Here is a 17,569-nt window from a genome sequence, read left to right on the forward strand (position 1 = left end):
TAACCTTTTTCAATGTTTAGCTTATGATATCTCGTTAACTGTTTGTCGGAGGGAAAAGTAGTACAGGACGTTTTTACTTGATTTGGTCTCGTAAATAGGTATGCTGTTGCAATAGTGTTCCAATTATTGAAAATTTTTGTGTATTTAAATTTTGTGTATGTTACAATAAAATGTTTCGGACAAAAGTTATTTAAATTAATTGGTGGAGTGGGATGGTACAATAAACAATGGGGGGTTCCATTAGAGAAATTGAAGGTGACCTTTACGTGACCTTCGGGCAACTCATCAGGGTCAAACTAGTGGCATCGTCTTGTGTCCCCCTTCGAACTGGACAACTTTGAAACGTTTTTTCTGCGATCAAGGATAGAAAGTTGTTTGGGGTGGGACGTTGAATTGGGACACCCTGTATATATACATAAACACATACATACATAGTTGTAATAAATTAATGATGCAAAGATTTATAATACCAATTATAATGATTCTATAGCGATAAAAAGATATTATATTCTTATACAGTATCTAATACGAAACTTGTAAAATATAAAGTAATATATTATTTTTCGACATATTAGTTATGTAAATTATATATTTGTAATTAAACTAAAGTACAAATTGAAAAGAGTGAAAACGTTTTGGTCTCGATTATTTTCTATTACTCTCTTAAACTTAATAATAAAGTAAATATTAAAGTAAAATTACAACATAAAACTTACTGTTTTTTGATAATTACACATGCGTAAATCGTAATGAAATAATAATAGATAACAAGTTTCTTTTACTGTCGATGACAAAATGATTAAAATTACAGAAATGATTGAATATACTGAAGCTACCGTAGTCGGATGGAGTCGAACGGGGGGAACGAAGCCAGAGAGTAAGTGATGTGTTGCGAAAGGTTAACCTGTCAATCTTCTCTCAAGAAAAGAATGCGATGAAGCCGGATAAACGTAAAATCACATCACTGAAAATGTGTTTTGTGCCGACTACATACTACATCCACATGGATTATTTTTCGACATATTAGTTATGTAAATTATATATTTGTAATTAAACTAAAGTACAAATTGAAAAGAGTGAAAACGTTTTGGTCTCGATTATTTTCTATTACTCTCGGTGGAAGACAAATACATTTCGTCATCTACTTAAGTGATCTTTGAGCCATCCAATGTAATTCGTCAATTTAGTAAATATTCCTAGGAAGTTCGGGTTTCCACATCCTTTCCCCCATGTGTGTGAAACGATACCTAAATAGAAACACATATATTACTTTATTTAGCTTTTATAAGAGAAATGCAGATCTTTATTTAATTCAAGAGAGAAAAAGTTATTTTGTCTTAGCATTCAATTAAAAAAATTTAGGCCCGGATTATATGCATATTTAATTTCAGAGTTATTTTTATTTTCTGGTTAAATGTTAACCAGACGTTCCGTCCAAGCATTCCGTCCTCCTATCGCTCCATGTGGATGTAGTATGTAGTCGGCACAAAACACATTTTCAGTGATGTGATTTTACGTTTATCCGGCTTCATCGCATTCTTTTCTTGAGAGAAGATTGACAGGTTAACCTTTCGCAGCACATCACTTACTCTCTCTGGCTTCGTTCCCCCCGTTCGACCCCATCCGACTACGGTAGCTCCAGTATGTTCAATTATTTCTGTAATTTTAATCATTTTTGTCATTCTAATATCTTCTATGGTCTGTTGCATCAATATATATTCTGTATTAGCAACTTGTTATCTAATTTTTTAAGCGTAATGTCAATTTTGAAATGTACAATAAATTCAATACTTATTCAATAAACATTATTAACACTAGCGATATTTATTGACTACTACAGATTATTAATCTCGTAATTTAGATGTTATTTAAATAAACAAATATAAAATGATAACACATGTACTTACACGCACACACATACATACTTATGTAAATAACGTTTATGGTATTATATCTCAACTAATGAAGCTTAGACATAAAATTTTTCTAAAAACTTTTTACATATCTTCCACATATCTTAAAATTTTGTGGACGACTACTACGTTTTCACCAGAAAAATACACATTTTGCTGGATTTACCATATTTTTGGCAACTTAATTTTTCATAAACTGTAGTGTTATTACGTTAATTGTTTTTAATAAGGTCTTGGTATATTTATGATATATGTATATGTAATAATCTTTCACGTGTAATTTCATTATATTATCTCTGTGCAAATTATAATTGTTTAATACACTTAAGATAAGACCCGTAAATAAGAATAAACAACACATGAGAATACTTCAATGTGGATCCACAAGGCAAGATGTAGGTAGCCCAACTTGTAATTTTTATTTTTAAACGTGAATTTATGTAGTGGTTCTTTTCACCTATGTCCTGATAAAACTGCGATATATGCGAAAAGAAACTGACGCCGCGAAGGACATAGGTGGAAAGAAACGGTGCATTTAAGTCACATGTATGAGTTATATTACAAGTAGTAGTAGTACAGTACTACTACTACTACTTGTAATATAACTCATACAATTATATTTTAAAATAAATGTTAAAAATGTATGTCAAACAACATTAAAGCATTTAAAGGTAAAAAATAACATTGATAAAATTCAAATTCTTTATTTTATAAATACCATGGTATATATACCTTGTAATAAAAATATTGTCGTTTAATTAAATATATAACGTATAATAAAAGGTATAAAATATGTAAAAATTATGGCACATATTTTTTAGCGAAGCTTATTAATACTTTGTACATAATTAATGTAACTGTTTTATTATCTTTCTTTCGTTTATAGTTTATTTGTGTCTCCGTGTGTATACGTTCAAATTCGTTTTTGAATTCCTCTTGCAGGTTACATGGCATGTCATCAATGAAATCAAGAAAAGCCAAAATAGAAGCTGAAAATGATTACAAATAATTAACTCAATATCATATATGAATTCAATGTTGCAATTAAATAAATAAAATAATGGAATAGGTTAGTTGAGAAGATTTTTTAATGTATCGAAATATATTTTATATGTATTATAACTAATAATTGAAATAGCAAAATATTTAATATATGTATATTATATACACATATTATATATCTTTAAAAAATTTACATAAAAATCGTTTCGGAGTTTCATCGGTATAGTACGTATCTCGATGACTGCAATGATTAACTGTGAATCCGAGTTCTTGAAGTAATCCTTTTAGTTCCTTACGAGGATTGATTGACTTTTGAAACGGAAAAGTGTACTTGCTCACATCCTGCATAAATGTAAATATAAAAACATTTTACAAATAACTTTAATTAATAAAGAATTATTAACAATATTTAACAGTATTTAAAGGTTGTAAAATAATTTATATGAATAATGAAATTTACGTTTATGTATGGTGCAAAACGGACATCTTCTGCCAAGTTTTCAAGTATATCAAATATCTCATGAGATGATACAAAAAGTATAAGCATATTTCCGTTAGGTCGAAGCATGCGATAAATATTTTCAAATGCTTGTCTGTTTAATAAAAAGTTAAAATTAATTTCAATAAATATTTATATTTATGTTTCATAGTTCTGATTAAAGCCAACGGCACACGATATTATTTTTCCTTCTGGATTACTTACGAGAACCAATAAAGATGGAGAGTTTTAGATCAGGTAAGTTAAAGTTGAATCTTGATGGGTTCTCGTAAGCAATCCAGTAGGAAAAATAGTACCGCGTGCCGTTGGCATAAATATTAATTCCTCTAATTTAATCTAGGGATATAATGTTTTGAAACACATTTCTTGACAATGACTGTTTTCAAATTAGCTAATTATTTAATTGATATAAATCAGTAATGATCAACTAATTATTAATATTATTTTATAATTATAATTAAATTTGACACTTTATTTCACCTTTTCATAACAAAATTACATTGCAACATCAATTAGAAACAAAGCGAGGCGTGAGCAAATACTTATAAATTTATATTGAACCAACGACCTAAATGGCTTAGACTTAAACGATAAACACCAAATCTGTTTATTCTTCACACATAGTCATCAAAAGTATATTCAGGTTATTGAGGTCTATCCATGATCCAGACAACTCCACCAAATCTGTTTATTCTTTATCGTACATATTTAAGTCGTTATTTCAAACTGTAAATTTACTGTTTATTATATTATTTACAACCAAATATAAAACTACTAACTAATGTTGTAACCATATGTATAAATTAAAACAAAACAAATTCTAAACAAATCTAACTAAATTCTAATCACAATTTTAAACATATAGAAAAATATTAATTTGAAAATATATAATTGTTTTATTTAATAATGTAGATTTGAGAAATATTGTTAAAGGCATTTATACTTAGAATATTTACAAAATTCCATTACATTATCAAAAATATTTCCTATACTATAACCGCATATGTAAAAATGTTTATAAAAAAAATCAAATTATTTTTGTTTAAGAATTTTCTTACCTAATATCAATGCACCAATGCAAAGTATGGAATGAAAATATGAAATCAAATTTGGAAACATATTTTGTAGGCAGCGCTTTAGTTTGTATATCTAATACTTCAAATTCGAGTCGTTCCTTTATAGTGTATGTTCTTCTAGCATATTCAATCATGTTTTTAGAAATATCTGTACCTTCATAATATAAGTGGAAATATTAAATTAAATAATAACTGTACAATATACACAGATCTTGAATAATGTATTTTAATGTTAATTATTACATACTTTTATACCGATTACTAATTTCTTACCAATTACTATTGCATCCCGCCCAACAATCGGTAAAATAATGTCATTTGTTATATCTCCAGGTCCACAACCTATGTCCATGCATGTTCCAGAAATATTTTGTAAATAATCGCTAAATTCGTCAATTAAAGCTGTTACTTTGTCTCTTTGTAATTGGTTATTTGAAACATATTGCGCTGCTGTGTACAAATGTATTATGCTACGGGCAGAGGTCCCCAAGGTTAAAGTTGTAATTACGTTTATTTCAAGAAGTGTTAGGAATATCTATAATTCACCCGAATATGTTAGAAAAGTAAAATTAAGCTCTTGTAAATTGTATATTATGTATGCTTTCCCTACATACATACATGTATACTTGTATATATGTATAATTGTCAGTTGATATGTATGTATGTACAGTTAAAACTCGAATTATTGTTAGAATCCGGTTTCATTATGGTTAATTGATTCTCTGTTTTTTCTTAAATAATATGATAGAAAACGATAGAAAGTTGACTCAACCTTTGTTAACGGTTAACCGACGTTTTTGAAACTGGTTCTAAGAAGAATTAGCTTTAACAAAGCGCTTTACTAAAGCAAATTAGTAATACTACGGAAACATTATTTAATTGGTTTATTCAATGAAAATTTTGCTGAATTTACGTATATACCAGAATACATACATGCATATATATTTCATATACATTTTTAGTAAAGTCGCAAAATGATTAACACATTTAAGAAAAATTTTGCTTGTAAATTTGTAAAAAGGAGAAATTTCTATATTTGAGATAAAATCAAATCATGGATATATCCATACAGAATTAAGTCTTTATATGTATAACAGTATTAAGCGTGGTCTACAATGGCAGTAGGAGTAGTGGATTAAAGAAGTAGGCGTTAGACATAGGCTGTAGGATTAAGGTCCCTTTACGCCCGAGTGTCTACAATGGCGTAGAGTAAGGATTATAATGAGCCAATCAGTGTTAACCAATGTTATTACACAAATGTTACCGTTGTTGGTGAATATGGATGTGCGAAGAATTGGATTTGTGTTATTTATATTATTATGGAGTCAGCTCTTGACTCTTCAATGGCGTATTATGCAAACGAAGAGATCTATCGGTCGGAGGTGGTGGGTTCGGTCTGTGAACAGGCGCAAACGAGATCAGGGTTTCAACTTTAACCTATTTCGTGAACTGATTATCAGTGGCTGAGAGTAAGGGAGTAGGTCGTACGAAATGGAATTGAACCATTTTGCTTACAGCCTTACTCTACGCCTACTACACCGGAAACACGAGCTTACTCCGACGTCTTACAGCCTTAATCCACTACTCCTACTGCCATTGTAGACCACGCTTTACATTTATGTAACGTGAATGGTAATCATAGTGATATGAAAGATTCAAATGAATGAATAAAATATAAATTTATTTGATCAAGAATTAAAGTAAAATATATATCGAAATATAAAATAAAATATCGTTAAGAGATAAATACATTTTATAGGCAAAGATAGAGTTAAATTATGTAATAGTACTAAATACTAATACTAAATACTAAAAGAATCTAATTGCTCACTTTTAAATAACTTTTTACTTTTATTTTACTATACATAAGAGTTCAACTACAATATATGCTCTTACCTTTCTATACATTCTGTATGGCGGTTACTATTTTTGTAAAAATAAACTGTAGTAACAATTGTAAAACACTGCTTCCACGAGCTTTTATATTTTTATTCTAGATTGTATACTATAATATGAACTGTAAGATAGTTTAAAATATAGCTTTTATATTAAATTAATTAAATCGTTGTGACAATCGTTGGAAGCTCTTATCTTGTCGAGGTACCGCCGGCAACTAGTTTGGTCTCGTAGTGAACACAAGACTCAGTTAAGGTAGAGAGTATACCAAATATCACGTACATATCACGTTATCAACTCCTGTGATTTAGGACTCGTCTTGTATTGTGAGAAGACATTACGCTTCAAATATAATATTTGGCAATACAACCTAAGTGATCAAACGTACGTTGAATACATAACTGTTCGCTTATTTCTTAGTGCCGGTTGTTCCAATCTTTGGTAAATTAACCAATAGTTAAATCTTATGTATGTCTTCGTTTTTTCTTTGAATTGAACAAAAATAGACACATAATTTAACTACTAGATAGTTTACCAAGAGGTTGGAAGAACCAAATCTAGATCTGTTATTTTACTTATATCCATAACAATGCATACACTAATTCTTAACAAAATTGCCTAATATTTAAATATTGCATACAAATACTATTAGCATGTATGTACATAAATACATAAATCAAATAATTCTTCTTGATTTAAAATAAAAAATTAATTTTTATTTATATTAATATGCGTTTATGTATATTAATGGAAGGAAAGAGCAGCGGAAACGGAAGCCAGGATGAATGGAGGAATGAATGTAAGAGCGATTGAGGATGCGGAGAATGGGTGGTCTCTCTCTCTCGGTGGAGAAATTAGGAAATAAGAAATGGCGTAGGATTAAGAAAAGGCGAGCGGAGAAAGTGGAGGAGGAAAATTGTAAACGGAGCGGTAGCCCGTATTCTGTGTACCGCAGAATAAAGATACATACATACATACATACAACTAATTAATAAGTATTTATTAATTATAAGTGTTAATACGGTGTTACAAGAATTCTATTATTTTCTAAATTTCTCAATCTACGATTGCATACATGTTTAAGCAATTTCATATTAATTATATACTATATCTTTTGTGCATAAATCAGTAACCCTTTATGTGCATGTGCTATAAGTTCCTCATTATGATATACTGTTTTATTTTCTTTCATATATTCATCTTTAAGTGCATGCTTGAATTGTTCCGCCAGATCTTGTGGCATATTTTGGAGAAAGTGCGTGATGGATAACAGCGTGCCTTTTAAATGTCATACACGTCATGAACAAGTTTAAAATTAACGTAAACAGAATTACAAAAATGTTGATGGTTTTAACATAGTTAACGTTACAATTTTAATAAAAAAATTGATAGAAAGGAAATTTTGTAACGAATTACGAATTACTTAATATAAAACTGTTTTTTGCATATGTTCAATTTGACTTACCTAGGAACGGTCCCGATATTTCTTCGAAATATATTTTATCCCGAAGACTGCAATGGTGAACAGAAAATCCTTCACTTTGAAGTAATTCTTTGAATCCTTTACGGGTACAATTAAATTCTTGATACGGTAAAATGTGTTTTATCTCCTCCTACATAAACATAAAAATAATAATTAATAATTTATTGTGTCAATGTTACGCAGTAACAAAATAAGTAAAAAAATAATTATATAAAATGAAATACAAATCAGATATTAATATTTGTAATTTAATAATATAATATATTTACCGGTACATATTGTGCAAACCGGATGTCTCGTACCAATCTCTGAATAATTTCAAAATAATTCGCAGCTGCTATTATATACAAAAGTGTGAATCCATTGGGTTGTAGCATTTGATAAATGTTTTTAAGAACTTGTCTGTTAGATAAAGCAAATAATGGCAATTAATTTTAATAGCTATGTATATTTTTAATATATATATATTTCAAAATACTTATTCAAATTCTTTAGAATAGTACGATTTTTGTGAACTAACATATAAATATACGATAAATTCATATTTTATGTTGGTTGCTTGTTTTTCAAATTCTGACATTATATTACTATGTTACAGAATTATTATTAAATATTAGGAGCAACAACGAGACGTTAAAATGCGAGTTAAAATGTAAAATAATACCGTGCACGTACATTAATTTAATTGTTGTATCCTAAAAGTGATGCATACTCATGTACAATATGTTTTAAAGAAAAGAATTTACACTTGTTTAATACTAATGAAGTTTATTTATTAAAAAGTTGAAATACATTTTATTTTAAATATTTTATGTAATACTTGCTTACCGAATGTCACTGCACCATTGGAAGGTGTGAAACGAAAATATATGATCAAATTCAGAAATATATTTTTTAGGTAAACTTTTCGTTTCAGCATTCAGTACCTCGAATTGGAGCCGTTTTTCATCATTATACTTTTCATTCGCATATTTAACCATGTGCTCCGAAATATCCACGCCTTCATAAAACGCAATCATGCAATTAAATACTTAAGCCAAGGGCACACGATACTATTTTTCATACTAGATTGCTTACGAGAGCCAATCAGGATGCAGAGTTTTCGATCAGGTAACTTAAGGCTAAATCCTGATTGGCTCTCGTAAGCAATCCAGTAGGAAAAATAGTATCGTGTGCCGTTGGCTTTACTAATAACTCAATTATAATAGTGATTTGCTATATTTCTACATGTTATTATTCTTTTACCAATTATTTGTGCACTTGACCCAAGAGACGGCAACAAAATATCTTTTGTTATATCTCCAGGACCGCAACCAATGTCCATACACTTTCCACGTACATTCATTAAATTTTCGGTATACTCTTCAATCACAGATGATATTATACGCTTTTGTATTTTGTTGCCTTCGTTGTATATTTTTGGACTTTCCATGGCTTTCTCAACTTCAGCACTGTGGATTTAAGAACAATATCTTACGGTATTACTGAAACAACTTATTTATACTCTGCAGTCAGGCGAGATGACGTCCAAGAATTTTATTAGTCTATAAAAAATTAATACTGCAATATAATTGTATGTCTTTTAAGGTTACAGTAAATTTAAAAAAAATAATTAACGTTAAAAAGCAATTTATTTTTAAATGAAGTCTGGACCGTTAGAGTATAAACGTGGTTAACATTGCGAAAGGACTGGAATTTTCGAATCGTGTTATTTTCAACATTCTCGTCTGAAATAATTCTTTTCGTGTCACGTATTTTCATGACGTTTTTACGACCATTCTCTGGGTACAAATTGTATTTTAAGATAAAACTATATTGTTTTCGTTTAGCGGAAACTTATTGAAGTCGTCTATAGTAGCACTTTGTGTTTCAAAGTACTGTGAGTTAGAAGTGTAAAGGCTAGTCTAGAATACATGGAGTAAGCTTGAGTAAGGAGTAGGATCAAGGAAATAAATCTATTTTATTTCTTTTATTTTATTTATTACTCCTACTTCAGTTCTTAGGCTTACTCTCGGTGAATCAAAATGCCATCAATCAGTGTTACAAATATTTTAAAAATTATGCCCGTATGTCAGCTTCCTTACACCAAAAGCTAGAAGTTAGAGCTCTCCCTTACTCCTTACTCCACGCTTACTCCACGTATTCTAGACCAGAGCTTACGATTCGATAAAGTATTCATTACGTCCGATTTTCGGTCAACACATTTAAGTGATTTACCGGGGATCAAACTCGCATTTCGGTTGAATACGGATACCTTCCCCTTTTAAGCCTTAGGAAAACTGGCAGGGGGGACTTGTGGCTATTCTCTGAGGGAGAAAGAGATGGAGATTCCGTTTGCAACGCTCCTCGGTAGCCATTAGAAAGAGAGATAAAGATTCCGTTCGCCACGCTTCTCGGCAGCGACAAGAGAAGGATAGGATCACGAAGGGAGTCGTATTAATATATGTAGGAGTGGGCCCCAGTTCAGGGCGCTGACGGCGGAGGACCCGCGCGCGCGGCGCTGGCGCAGGTCGAAGAGTGGGAGGAAAGTTAGTTAGTCTGAAAAGATCACGCTCAAAGGACGGACCGAATTTGTATTCACTTATTACATTCAAGTCAGTTAAATTAAAAGTTGTGTAAACGTCCGTACCCCGCACCATCCTCGGACCCGAATCCTACATATACGTATAATATGCACTGTATATAAATATATTATTTTTAAATATTTATTAAAAGTCTTTAGAATGGTACGATTTTTGCTAACTATGATATAAATATACGATAAATCCATATTTTATGTTTGTTGCTTGTTTTCCAAATTCTGATAATATATTATTATGTTACAGAAATATCACAAAGTATTATGATCACCAACACGAAGTTAAAATGTACAATCAAACTGTGCACGTAAATTTGTTTAATTGTTCTATTCTAAAAATGATGCACACTTATATGCAATATATTTTCAAGAAAAGAATTTACGCTTGCTTAAATCGTATAGTAAAAAAGCTTGTTTACTAAAGAAGTTGAAATATAATATATTTCATCTTAAATATTATACATAAAACTAGCTTACCGAATGTCACTGCACCAATGCAAGGTGTGAAACGAAAATATATGATCAAATTCAGAAATATATTTTTTAGGTAAACTTTTCATTTCAACATTCAGTATCTCGAATTGAAGCCGTTTTTCATCATTATACTTTTCATTCGCATATTTGACCATGTGCTCCGAAATGTCCACACCTTCATAAAACGCAATCATGCAATTAAATAATTACTTATGACTCAATTATAATAGTGATTTGCTATATTTCTACATGTTATTATTCTTGTACCAATTATGTATGCACTTGAGCCAAGAGACGGCAACAAAATATCTTTTGTTATATCTCTAGGACCGCAACCAATGTCCATACACTTTCTACGTACATTCATTAAATTTTCGGTATACTCTTCAATCACAGACAATACTATACGCTTTTGTATTTTGTTGCCTTCGTTGTATATTTTTGGACTTTCCATGGCTTTCTCAACTTCAGCACTGTGGTTTTAAAAGTAACCTGTTACGGTATTACTAAATCAACTTATTTATACTCTGCAGTCAGGCGAGGTGACGTCCAAGAATTTTAATAGTCTATAAAAAATTAATACTTCAACGTAATTTTATGTCTTTTAAGGTTACAGTAAATTTTAAAAAGTAATTAATGTTTATAAAACGCAATTTATTATGAAATAAAATCTGGACAGTTAGAATATAAACATTGCGGAAGAACTGGTATTTTCCAACCGTGTTATTTTCAACGTTCTCGTTTGCAATTATTTTTTTTATGTCACGTATTTTCATGACGTTTTTACGACCATTCTCTAGCTGTGTACAAATTGTACTTTAAGATAAAACTATATTGTTTTCGTTCAGCGGAAACTCTTTAAAGTCTTCTATAGTAGCACTTTGGGTTTCAGAAGTGATTTGAGTTAAATGTGTTACGATTCGACAAGAGTATTCATTACGTTTATTTTTCGGTCAACACATTTAAGTGCTGGGTATTGGGAATCGGACTCGATTGCGTGAAAATTAGTAATAACGAAAATAGCAAAGATAATTATAGTGCATTTTGTAAACTTCACAGTGAGTATCTGACTTTAGAATGTTCGTACAAGCTGGATAATTTATCTTAAAATCGATTGGAACGAGTTTTTTAATTTTCCCGTACTTTGCGCTTTATACGCGATTCTAGATTCTAGTTCGTTTACTTGGAAGAAGACAGAGGATGGTTCTTGACCGGAGATTAATATTTTCTTAATTTGGTACTTGAGGTATTTCAGTTGAAACCGGATACCTCCCCTTTTGGATCTTAGGGAAAGTGGTTGGAGGAGACTTGTGGCTATTCTCTGAGAGAGAAATAGATGGAGATTCTGTTTGCTACGCTGCTCGGCAGCGACTAGAAAGGGAGAGATAGAGATTCTGATCATGTCACGCTTCTCCGCAGCAATCAGAGAAGGATAGGATCGCGAAGAGAGTCGTATTAATATATGGAAAATTTTGGCAGTGTTTTACCTTTTATTTGTGTCTTTCGAGTTACAAGATCGATCGGTGTGGCGATCGTGGCGCAGAGGTTTGTGCGCTGGTCTGGTAACCCGAAGACCCGGGTTCAAAACCAAACAAAAACGTTGTTGGTTTTTCGTTCGATCGCCACATAGCGAAATAGATATAGAGAGAGGTGTTATAAGAGGTTTGGGCACGTTTCTTCAAAAATTACGCCTTGTAACCCTAAGGGGAATCAATAAAATGTACTAGTACTAGTACTAATAATGCTAGTCGCAGTTACAAAATTTATTAAATTGATTATACAATAGATTACAATTCATCGCACAATCTATTTTATTTAAGTTACAAGATCGTTGTTAATTTCTAAGTCTGGATAGAACAAGAATTTTGTGTGAGAAGTCCGATGTCAGAAGCATGAAGTAAGAGTAAGGAGACGTATACATATATTTGATTTCGTAAAAAAAATAATCTTTTGTCTGGTAACAAGAAAGTTTTACAATTTTTTTAAATTTGTGTGGGTGATGGTATGTTGCAAAATTAAAAAGTTTAAGGTATTTACACACACTTACTAGTACACATATTTTTTATGCGAATAGATGACAGATGTACAATAAATTATTAATCATTAATTAAGTAATAACTATTTATTAATTATAAGTGTTAATACGGTGCTACAAGGTTTTCTATTATTTGCCAAATTTATTAATCTACGATTGCACATATGTTTAAACAATTTTATATTACGTAAAGAATTATTTAACGCCAGTAATTGATTATCCAATGTAGAAAATTGCATGACGACCCACGGCTAGCAAATTCAAATTAAAGAAATTCATTGCGAAATATATTACCTCAGTATATACATATATACCGAGGCATATGCCTCGGTGCAGTGGTGGTCGAAGAGACGCCCGCCTAGAGTGTACGGAGGTCCGGGTTCAAACCCTGGCTAAAATAATATTTTTTGCAAGGAATTTTTTTAATTAGAATTTACCAGCCATGGGTCGTCATGCAATTTTATATTAATTATATACTATATCTTTTGTGCATAAATTAGTAGCACTTCATGTAAATGTATTGTAAGTTCCTCATTATTATGCACTCTTTTATAATTATTTTTTTTCATATATTCATATTTAATTGCATCCTTGAATTGATCCACTAGATCTTGCGGCATATCTTGGAGAAAGTGCGTGATGGATAACAGCGTACCTTTTAAATATCATACATGTCACACACAAGTTTAAAATTAACGTATAGAGCATTACAAAAATGTTGATATTTTTAACATAGTTAACATAATTTTAATAAAAAGTGATATAAAGGAGGTTAGTTAACGAATTAATAATGCCTTAACGTAAAATTTTTCTTTCATATTTTCAATTTGATTTACCTATGAACGGTCCAGATTTTTCTTCAAAATTGATTTCATTCCGACGACTGCAATGATGAACAGTAAATCCTTCGCTTTGAAGTAATTCTTTGAATCCTTTACGGGTACAATTAAATTCTTGATACGGTAAAATGTTTTTTATCTTCTCCTACGTAATTATAAAAATAATAAATAATAATTTATAGTGCCAATATTACAAAGCAACAAAATAAATAAATAAAATAATTTTATATTTGTAATTTAATAATATAATATATTTACCGGTACATATTGTGCAAACCGGATGTCTCGTATCAACCTCGGAATAATTTCCAAATAATCCTGAGCTACTACTATTTGCAAAAGTGTGAATCCATTGGGTTGTAGCATTTGATAAATGTTTGTAACAGCTTGTCTGTTAGATACATCAAATAAAGACAATTAATTTTAAAAACTGTATATAATATATACTGTATAAATATATTAGTTTAAAATACTTATTAAAATTCTTTAGAATCGTACGATTTTTGCTATCATATAAATATATGATAAATTCATATTTTATATTTGTTACTTGTTTTCCAAATTCTGCCATTATATTATTATGTTAGAGAAATTTCATGAAATATTATGATCAACAACACGACGTTAAAATGTAAAATAAAATTGTGCATGTAATTTATTTAATTGATCTATTCTAAAATTGTTGCACACTAATGTGCAATTTGTTTTATAGAAGAGATAGACAAGAATGTGCACTTGGTTAAAAAGTTTAGTGACGAAGCTTGTTTACCGAAAAAGTTTACCGAAACACATTTTATCGTAAATATTTTACATAATATTTGCTTACCGAATGTCACTACACCAGTTAAGACTTCGAAACGAAAATATATGATCAAATTCAGAAATATATTTTTTAGGTAAACTTTTCGTTTCAGCATTCAGTACCTCGAATTGGAGCCGTTTTTCATCATTATACTTTTCATTCGCATATTTGACCATGTGCTCCGAAATATCCACGCCTTCATAAAACCGCAATCATGCAATTAAATAATTACTTATGACTCAATTATAATAGTAATTTGCCATATTTCTACATGTTATTATTCTTTTACCAATTATGTGTGCACTTGAACCAAGAGACGGCAACAAAATATCTTTTGTTATATTTCCGGGACCGCAACCAAGGTCCATACACTTTCCAGTTACATTCATTAACTCTTCACTATACTCTTCAATTACAGATGATACATTACGCTTTTGTACGTTGCTACCTTCGTTATAGATTCTTGGATTCTCCATGGCTTTCTCAACTTCAGCACTGTGGTTTTAAAAGCAATCTGTTACGGTATTACTGAATCAACTTATTTATACTTTGCAGTCAGGCGAGGTGACGTCCAAGAATTTTAATAGTCTATAAAAAATTAATACTGCAACGTAATTTTACTTGTTTTTTACGACCATAGACAACACAAGCGCGCGTTTCGCGCGCGCCATTTGCTATCTCTAAAGTTTTGCATGGTTTGACAACTGCAAATAACACGACTGAAGCATGTCGTATCGCACAAGCGAGACAGCCAATCAGCATCTCGGAAAAGCGGCAACAATACTTCGAGATATGCGACTAATCGACTTACATGCCTTTTTTTAGAAGTGGAGTGGATTCTCTAGCTGCATGTACAAATTGTACTTTAAGATAAAATTATATTGTTTTCGTTCAGCGGAAACTCTTTAAAGTCTTCTATAGTAGCACTTTGGGTTTCAGAAGTGATTTGAGTTAAATGTGTTACGATTCGACAAGAGTATTCATTACGTTTATTTTTCGGTCAACACATTTAAGTGCTGGGTATTGGGAATTGGACTCGATTGCGTGAAAATTAGTAATAACGAAAATAGCAAAGATAATAGATTTTATTCTCGTCCCGAAAGATAGTGCATTTTGTAAACTTCACAGTAAGTATCTGACTTTAGAATGTTCGTACAAGCTGGATAATTTATCTTAAAATCGATTGGAACGAGTTTTTTAATTTTCCCGTACTTTGCGTTTTATACGCGATTCTAGATTCTAGTTCGTTTACTTGGAAGAAGACAGAGGATGGTTCTTGACCGGAGGTTAATATTTTCTTAATTTGGTACTTGAGGTATTTCAGTTGAAACCGGATACCTCCCCTTTTGGATCTTAGGGAAAGTGGTAGGAGGAGACTTGTGGCTATTCTCTGATTGTGAGAGAGAAATAGATGGAGATTCCGTTTGCTACGCTCCTCGGCAGCGACTAGAAAGAGAGAGATAGAGATTCTGATCATGTCACGCTTCTCCGTAGCGACCAGAGAAGGATAGGATCACGAAGGGAGTCGTATTAATATATAGAAGATTTTGGCAGTGTTTTACCTTTTATTTGTGTATTTCAAGTTACAAGATCGTTGTTAATTTCTAAGTCTGGATAGAACAAGAATTTTGTGTGAGAAGTCCGATGTCAGAACCATGAAGTAAGAGTAAGAAGACGTATACATATATATAAATTCGTAAAAAAATAATCTTTTGTTTGGTGACAAGAAAGTTTTACAATTTTTTTAAAGTGTGGGTGGGGGTATGTTGCAAAATTAAAATGTTTAAGGTATTTACAAACACTCACTAGTACACATATTTTTTATGCGAATAGATGAGAGATGTATAATAAATTATTAATCATTAATTAAGTTGTTGAGGGTGGAAGGCGATATCGTCAGAGAAAGCACTCGGGTGAACACAATCACACTTTATTCAGTATCGTTACACGAGCTAGTGTCTCGTTAATAGATGCGTTACGCGCGGTACAAAGGTCGGAACGTAAGGAACGAACAAAGGCCGGGGCCTGAATACAAAAGTTAGGTAGAGAGTCCACCGCGCTAGCGTTGAGTGGCACTGAGGGCGCCACTACAAAGAACAGGGCAGGTTCGCATCGTTGATCGCAGTATGAGCGGACATCACCGCCAACACTTCCCCTCGATCCTCGATGAGAAGTAAGCTTTCCCTTAGCTGACCGGTCCGAGCCCCAGAAGTCTCAGACAAACTTCATGCTTTCCTTTGGGAAGGCCCTTGGTGAGGACGTCCGCAGTCATCTCGTCGGTGGGCACGTGCTGTATGGAAACTGACCCCTTCTGGACGGCATCACGCACGAAATGGTGACGAATCTCGATGTGCTTCGAGCGCGCGTGAAACACTGGGTTGCTTGCCAGCTTCAAGGCGCCCATGTTGTCGCACTTGAGAGTAATCTTCTTCGGGTCCATTCCCAGCTGCCTGAGTAGGCCTCCCATGTATATGGCTTCCTTGGTCGCCTCCGACAAAGCCATGTACTCGGCTTCGGTCGACGACAAGGCCACGGTTTTCTGCTTCCGAGATCCCCAGCTGATGGCTCCGCCGTTCATTACGAGGACGTACCCCGTGTAGGATCTCCGGTCTTCGCTGCAATTACCCCAGTCAGCATCCGCGTACATCGTGGGGGAGTCGCTGAAACGAGAATATGTAATACCGGTGTTTTCAGTCCCTTTTAGGTACCGTAGTACCCTTTTTGCGGCCTTCCAGTGAACCTCGGTGTGGCAGTCATTGAACTGACTGAGACAACTGACGGCATACGCTATATCGGGTCTCGTTCCCGTCGACAGGAACATCAGCGCCCCGATCAATTCCCGGTAGGGGGCCTCGTGTGGAGGGTCGGCCTTGACAGTCTCCTTGGTCAACCTCAGGCCCGGTTCCATCGGCGTCGATACAGGCTTGCAGTCGATCATGCCGAATCTATCGAGCAGCTCGTTGATGTATCCC

At 32.4% G+C, this 17,569-nt stretch overlaps 3 protein-coding genes across 6 annotated transcripts; all 3 read right to left on the reverse strand.

The window, feature by feature from the left end:
* Positions 1 to 2,656: 2,656 nt before the first annotated feature.
* On the reverse strand, positions 2,657 to 6,467 carry LOC105567820 (NADH dehydrogenase [ubiquinone] 1 alpha subcomplex assembly factor 5-like). The gene is made up of 6 exons (XM_012023016.1): positions 6,387 to 6,467; positions 4,764 to 5,025; positions 4,473 to 4,644; positions 3,376 to 3,508; positions 3,110 to 3,257; positions 2,657 to 2,902 (listed from the first exon to the last, which is right to left on the reverse strand). The coding sequence occupies exons 1-6, from the start codon at positions 6,396 to 6,398 to the stop codon at positions 2,715 to 2,717; spliced, it is 915 nt and encodes a 304-aa protein (XP_011878406.1). The 5' UTR covers positions 6,399 to 6,467; the 3' UTR covers positions 2,657 to 2,714.
* A 214-nt stretch (positions 6,468 to 6,681) lies between these two features.
* On the reverse strand, positions 6,682 to 11,364 carry LOC105567818 (probable polyketide synthase 40). Of its 3 annotated transcripts, none has more exons than XM_012023014.1 (7): positions 11,189 to 11,265; positions 10,925 to 11,096; positions 9,115 to 9,320; positions 8,698 to 8,869; positions 8,139 to 8,271; positions 7,852 to 7,999; positions 6,682 to 6,756 (listed from the first exon to the last, which is right to left on the reverse strand). In XM_012023014.1, exons 2-7 carry the CDS (start codon positions 11,074 to 11,076, stop codon positions 6,731 to 6,733), a joined length of 837 nt encoding a protein of 278 aa, XP_011878404.1. In that variant the 5' UTR covers positions 11,077 to 11,096; positions 11,189 to 11,265; the 3' UTR covers positions 6,682 to 6,730. The 3 variants fall into 3 exon arrangements, with proteins under 3 accessions (XP_011878404.1, XP_011878403.1, XP_011878405.1); XM_012023013.1 differs by lacking the exon at positions 6,682 to 6,756 and adding an exon at positions 7,362 to 7,664 and having other exon boundaries at positions 11,189 to 11,245; XM_012023015.1 differs by lacking the exons at positions 6,682 to 6,756; positions 10,925 to 11,096; positions 11,189 to 11,265 and adding exons at positions 7,362 to 7,664; positions 11,283 to 11,364.
* Positions 11,365 to 12,669: 1,305 nt separating this feature from the next.
* LOC105567817 (probable polyketide synthase 40) lies at positions 12,670 to 15,109 on the reverse strand. Of its 2 annotated transcripts, XM_012023012.1 has the most exons (6): positions 14,887 to 15,109; positions 14,622 to 14,793; positions 14,054 to 14,186; positions 13,793 to 13,940; positions 13,546 to 13,611; positions 12,670 to 13,195 (listed from the first exon to the last, which is right to left on the reverse strand). In XM_012023012.1, the coding sequence occupies exons 1-6, from the start codon at positions 15,071 to 15,073 to the stop codon at positions 13,173 to 13,175; spliced, it is 729 nt and encodes a 242-aa protein (XP_011878402.1). In that variant the 5' UTR covers positions 15,074 to 15,109; the 3' UTR covers positions 12,670 to 13,172. The 2 variants fall into 2 exon arrangements, with proteins under 2 accessions (XP_011878402.1, XP_011878401.1); XM_012023011.1 differs by lacking the exon at positions 12,670 to 13,195 and having other exon boundaries at positions 13,390 to 13,611.
* Between the last annotated feature and the right edge of the window lie 2,460 nt (positions 15,110 to 17,569).

This window comes from Vollenhovia emeryi, unplaced genomic scaffold (assembly GCF_000949405.1).
Source record: "Vollenhovia emeryi isolate VEMERY1.0 unplaced genomic scaffold, V.emery_V1.0 DF939134.1, whole genome shotgun sequence".
Classification (NCBI taxonomy): domain Eukaryota; kingdom Metazoa; phylum Arthropoda; class Insecta; order Hymenoptera; family Formicidae; genus Vollenhovia; species Vollenhovia emeryi.